Genomic DNA, 6,136 nt, shown 5'->3' with positions numbered 1-6,136 from the left:
CACAATTGATAAGGATAGCTAGGATAGGAATTCTAATTTTCATACCTTGCCAAGAGTTTTCTTAGTTATTAATTTAATTTCTTGCCATTTTATTTCCTTGTTCCTTATTTCAAAAACCCAAAAAGATAATTTTCCACAACCAATAATAAACTACACCTCCCTACAATTCCTTGGGAGACGACTCGAGGTTTAAATACTTCGGTTTAATTTTATTGGGTTTGTTTTAGTGACAACCAAATTTTTGTATGAAAGGATTATTGTTGGTTTAGAAACTATACTTGCAACGGGAATTTATTGTGAATTCTTTACTAGCAAAAATCCGTTCGTCATATACCTCTTAACTTAAACTCTAACTCATGAGTTTACTAAAATAAAAATAGGTCAAATTATAATTGGGCCTAAAACAAATAAAATAAAACAAAATAAAATAAATATAAAATAAATCTTAAAATAAATACTAAAAAAGTAATGCCTACTTGATTCAACACTACTAACGAGAGTCTTAAATGCAACTTGTAAATAGTAAGATGTTTACCTTTTCATAATCGTTAACCATTGTGTTGTTCAATTCTTGATGCATCTCCTGACAAATAATTTAGTTATATTTGTATAACCTTATTTTATTCTCTTAGTTGTTACTCTTGTAATTGGATAAATTGACGTATAATAGTTCTTAATTTGTCCCATAAAACTTATATCAATATATAATGCATATTAACTAAAATCAACTGTTAAAATTATTGAAATACTAATATTCTATTATATTTGAAAACTTTCCTATAAAATAATAATTGATTTGGTACCGGCAATAGAGTGGAGGGATATTGCAGATAAAAATTAACTCAACAAATATTATTGAGAGCTTAATTGCTGGATAGAAACACAACAAATAATTGAAACAGCTCGGCAGTTGTAAGTTGTAACAATTGAAACACATGTTCATTTATTGTGATCAAATTATAAACTATGATAAAACAGAAAATTGTGTATCCAGCCAAAAACATTGGTTGCATTTCCAGCAACATCGTATTACACTCGGTTCTCATATAAGGGGAAAAATTGTAGCCAAAAGTTGTTCTCAAAAGGAGCAGCTCAATCATCAACTTCAGCTTTGATTTCTTTCATCAACTCGGTTTTGTAATCGTCAAATGTTCCAACCGAAGTCCTGACAGTACCATCCTCGACAACCCAGATTTGACTCCTCTCTTCATCCTCACATACACGCGATATCAATCTCGAGTCATGACTAACAAGAACAACTCCACCAGTGAACTCGTCTAGTGCATCGGCCAATGCATCAATACTTTGCATGTCCAGATGATTAGTGGGTTCATCCAACAACAAAATATGGGGTCTTGACATCGATATTGAGGTGAAGACCACCCTAGCTTTCTGCCCTCCTGATAGTTTGGCAATAGGGGTGAGATGGTTATGACTAGGTAGCCCAAACTTTCCGAGTTTTGCGCGGACAGCCTCTTGCTTGCTAAGTCCCTCCTGATCAGGATGGAGACGAAGAAGATACTGAACCGGGGTTTCGTCCATAGTTAGAAGGTCTACAAAGTGTTGCGAGTATCTTCCTATCCGCAACTTCTGACTCCTCCTAACTTCACCCTCAGTTGGAACCAAATCACCAGCCAGAAGGTTCAGTAGTGTAGATTTTCCAGCTCCATTAGGCCCAACAATGGCAACACGAGTTCCCATATCAATGCCAACATCAACATTTGACAGTCTGAAATCCTCACGGTTCGGATAACTGAAGCTCACTTCAATAAGCTGAAGAAGTGGAGGTGTGAGCTCGGTAGGTTCAGGAAAGTGAAACTCGACACTGTAGTCCCTCCACTTCTGTGGAACCTCTGGTGGGGCCTCATCTTCATCAACCTTGCCCTTGCCTTTGCCCTTGGCTTTAGATGCTTCTTTGGCTGCCACAAACTTCGCTCGGTCCTTCACCTTTTCTTGCTGAGCTCGGTTACCACTCCTTTTTGCAGCTTTCAGTTGCTTGTCATAAATCTCATACTTCTTGTTCATCTCTTTACGACGCTGTTCATACCCACTCTCAAAGTCATCAAAGTTTCCACGATAGAAATGGAGTTTCAAGTCATGAAGATGAATAATCTCAGTGCAAACTGTATTGAGGAAATCCCTATCGTGTGAGACAACAACCAAAGTCTTCTTCCAACGGCACAGGTACTCTTCCAACCAGAGAACAGCCCTCAAGTCAAGGTGATTTGTGGGTTCATCAAGCAATAATAAAGTTGGCTGCACAAAAAGTGCTCGAGCTAAAGAAATCCTCATTCTCCATCCACCACTAAAAGATTTTGTTGGCCGGCCCTGCATATCCTTCGTGAAACCCAAACCTGCTAAAATCTTTGATGCTTGAGCTTCAGCAGCATCAGAACCCATCAGCTGTAGTTTCTCGTACAGCTCTGCTAGCTTCTCTCCTGCATCATCTTCCTCATCATTATTATCTTTGTCAACACTTCCTTCCGAAGAAGTTGCATTTTGCAAAGAAGCAACTTCTTGTCGAACTTTAACCAGTTCTTCATTAGCTGAAACAACAGCTTCAAGTGCTGTTTTATCATCACCAACTACCTCCTGTTCAACCAGAAGGACATCAATATTCTTAGGTACCGGTATCTTCCTCCAAGCAAGAAGCTTCAATAGTGTGGACTTCCCCTTTCCATTGGGTCCAACCAAACCATACCTCTTCCCATGAGATATCTTCACTGACGCATTCTTCAGAAGTTCTTTACCCCGAGCAGACACCGAGAAATTTTCTATTGTTATATCTTTGACATTAGCATCGGCATCATCATCTCCATTAAGCACTGAAGTCCGACTTCCAATGACCACCGTGAAAGCATCGTGGTCATCCTTAAGAGCTTCCTTCTTTGCCTGCTCAACAGCATGAGCCGCTAAAATATCTTTCTTCTCACGCTTCTTCAGCTCTTTGTCTGTGGTTGATACTTCAAGTGTCTTCAACTCACTCCTCTGATGCCGTTTGGAGGCATTCTCTTCCTCCTCCTCCTCCAAGATAGCTTCATCTTCATCTTCGTCAGATGGAGGAAGATCAATACCATCAGTATATGCAGAAGGTTTTGGAGCGGCTTTTACCTTGGGCTTAGTGGAAGAGGGCTTTTTGGGTTTATCAGGCTTTTCATCCATGCTGGCCAGCATGGCAGATATGGAAATTTTTTCTTTCTTAGGGGCATCTTTGCTACTTGCCTTAGTCTTTGCAGATGGGCCTGCATCCTCTGCCTTTTTTCTAACCATTGTTGAAACCTAGCAACCCAATCGGAAACCAAAGTGATTTAGTTGAGTAATCACATCAAAAGTTTTGTTGTACTCTTCTCATAAAGATAAACATTTCACCTATCCTAGAACAACAGATAACTCACATCCTAGACAACGATATCACAAAATGCATACTTGAGCAGGATAGAATACATACACATATAAATTCTTTAATAAAAAAAATATTACTAACAACACAAAACAGTATTACAATATTACATAGAGCCCTCTAAACAAAACATGCGCCTTGCACCAAGTAGGAAATTTCACATAAAATGTTCATCAACAGATATATTACAACACCTTTCTCTTATCAGAGGATACTGAGGCACAACATAATTTTCCAACCAATTTCTGTGCTCTATAATACAATAGCCAAAATATGTGCAAGTGTTAAATTTTTTAAAAAAATTATTTAATGTTCTAAGGGTCCAGTTCATTTAATTCAATTCAATCCAATCTACTCTGCATCTTCTATTACTAAGTTTCTACCTCCACACAAGATCTTAACAGAAAAAAGAACACGTCCTAAACCACAGGAACCAACACTAATAATAACACATGATACCAGCATGAACAGTGATGACCTAACGTTGACTGGTCAAATTATAGAAATAATATTAATCAATTAAGGCCTCCAATCAGGTTTTAAATCTCAAGTTTATAGTTGCTTCATTTCAGAAAGCCTTCATAAACAAATTATTGAATAATTAACAGATTCTCTGTCATGGATAATTAGAAAAGAAAGTGAAGACGATGCAGCTGGGAAAGAATAGAGAATAGATCACGCAAACAAAAATCTATTATAAAACGGAACAAAAATAAGAAATGGAAGATAAAGTAAGAAGATTTAAAAAAAAAAGGGAAAGAAAGAACGAGGGAAAGAAATTAAAATTGATGTTTCTACTATGATTGCAAACCATGTGGCGGTGAAGCCTCATTTTTTTATTTTGTTGTCTAACCTGTGGTATTGGTGAATGTGATTGTGAAGTGAAGCAGAAACCGCAGCTGGAAGAGATGCCGGAGTTAGAGAACACGCACCTTCGTCAGAGTGTGAGGGAAACACGCAAAATTAGTACGATGAATGTGTTCCGAACTTCCTATATGATACATGTGTTTTTATAATATACATAGAGGCTAAATTATTAAATTGATTTCAATACATTTATTTATTATTTTTTTATAATATAAATAAAATATTTTTTATAGAATTAAAGAAAATGATAAATAAATATATTGATGTATCAATGGTTAATTTTGTGCTTTTGGAATTTGTATTTATTGTCTAGATTATCAATTTTGTTTTTGTACTATTGTTATGTAAGACATTCCGTTAATTATTTAACTTTGACCTCACTATGGACTAAATTGATGTTAAATGAAACTTTTTTTTAAATGTTAAATTTGTTACACAAATAAAAATAATTAATTTTTATATTTATTCTTTAAAAATATTTTTTTTCTCTATATATACAAATATAATTAGATATTAGTATAAAAAATTTATATTAAAAGTTATTATTCCGAGGGTTACCTGAAACATTGATTTGGGCCTGTACGTGAAGTCCAGGCTCCTTGTGAGGCAGCGACCAACTTGTTCTTACACCAAGGTGCCGTCATTCGAGTTCTTCATGAGGAGGTGGGGGGTGGTACCTGCAAAAGCCTCTGATGCTTAAGTTAGCAAGAGCTTTAAGTAGGATTTTAGTAGAATAAAACATGTGGATACCTGAATAGGTGTCACTGTATTTATAGTGGAGTTTGATGACCACCTTTGTTGGAGTAGTTTCACCTTTAACTGATAGATAACCATTTTCTTTATCTTTGAAATTTTGTTTGGATCTATCTTTTAGGAGAGATAGAGATAGTAGGAGAGATTCGGGGAGGCAGTTACTTATTTGGATAAGTAATGCTGGTCCTTGTCGCCGTGTCCAACCTCTTTAAAGAGGTCAGGTAAATGGTAGAGGCCACCCTTTTTGGGTGGGCCTTTTTGTCCTTGTTGGACCTGGCTCTATGTTTTGAGTCAGGTTATGAACAGTGTCCCTTGCTTGAGTCCGAGCTTTCATGAGGTCGGGTTCAAGCATTTCGTGGCTTCGATTTTTGTTGTTGGGTATGCCGCCTTCAAGAGATCGAGTACTCGACCTGTTTTGGAATTTTGAATGTTCCCACTTTAAATGAGGGGCGAACATTACGCGGCAATTTCCTTGAAATCCGCACGTGACTTTAAAGGGGGTACGAAATGTCATTCTTGCCCATTGTGTCTTTAAAAAGTCTCGCGCCTTTATTCTTCCTTTTTTTCCATTTCTGAAAAATGCATGCTTTGCTTTGTTTCATTCTAAAGAAAAAATCTTTCACTTTTTATCTTTTGTTCGACGCTTCAGTTCAAGATTTCTCTATCTTGGACTCGTTGAAGATCTTGTTTTGCCTTTTAAAGAGAAACGTTCGTGTTTCTTGCGGCTAAACGTGCCCTCTTGTTTTCATATTTGGTCAAGGTTGGCCTTTTTACCTTCTTTTTTGTTTCAACTATTTTGGATTCTAAAAAACTGTTTTGGATTTTGAATGATCATTTGAGATGTTGTTGGCTGAGGCAGTAGTTTCGTATTTCTTTGTTGTTTCTGGCTATGTTTTCTTTTGAAAAACTTTTGCTTGTTTGAATTTGTTCATTATTTTGGAGTTGTTGCTGCGGATTATAGTTGTGTTGCCCCCAAATAGTGTTACTGTTGCTTTGGCGGGAGGAACACTATTTTTAACTTGGCTTTTGAAGATTCCTGAAAAAATTGTATTGTTGATGCTTTTTATAAAAAACCTAACTTTATCTGTTTTGGTGTCTGAATTCTTTTTGGTGACA

At 36.5% G+C, this 6,136-nt stretch overlaps 1 protein-coding gene across 2 annotated transcripts; it reads right to left on the bottom strand.

The window, feature by feature from the left end:
• Positions 825-4,402, bottom strand: LOC107631785 (ABC transporter F family member 4). 2 transcript variants are annotated; one of them, XM_016335338.2, is made up of 2 exons: positions 4,254-4,402; positions 825-3,279 (listed from the first exon to the last, which is right to left on the bottom strand). In XM_016335338.2, the coding sequence occupies exon 2, from the start codon at positions 3,268-3,270 to the stop codon at positions 1,093-1,095; it is 2,178 nt and encodes a 725-aa protein (XP_016190824.1). In that variant the 5' UTR covers positions 3,271-3,279; positions 4,254-4,402; the 3' UTR covers positions 825-1,092. The 2 variants fall into 2 exon arrangements, with proteins under 2 accessions (XP_016190824.1, XP_016190831.1); XM_016335345.2 differs by having other exon boundaries at positions 4,333-4,394.

Source organism: Arachis ipaensis, chromosome B01 (genome assembly GCF_000816755.2).
Source record: "Arachis ipaensis cultivar K30076 chromosome B01, Araip1.1, whole genome shotgun sequence".
NCBI classification, from domain to species: domain Eukaryota; kingdom Viridiplantae; phylum Streptophyta; class Magnoliopsida; order Fabales; family Fabaceae; genus Arachis; species Arachis ipaensis.
Note: the sequence above shows the minus strand (reverse complement) of the source record. Positions and strands in the feature narration are given on the sequence as shown.

Excerpts from the sequence above, each read along its gene's own strand:
- LOC107631785 (XM_016335338.2), bottom strand. The coding sequence starts at position 3,270 with ATGGTTAGAAAAAAGGCAGAGGATGCAGGCCCATCTGCAAAGACTAAG.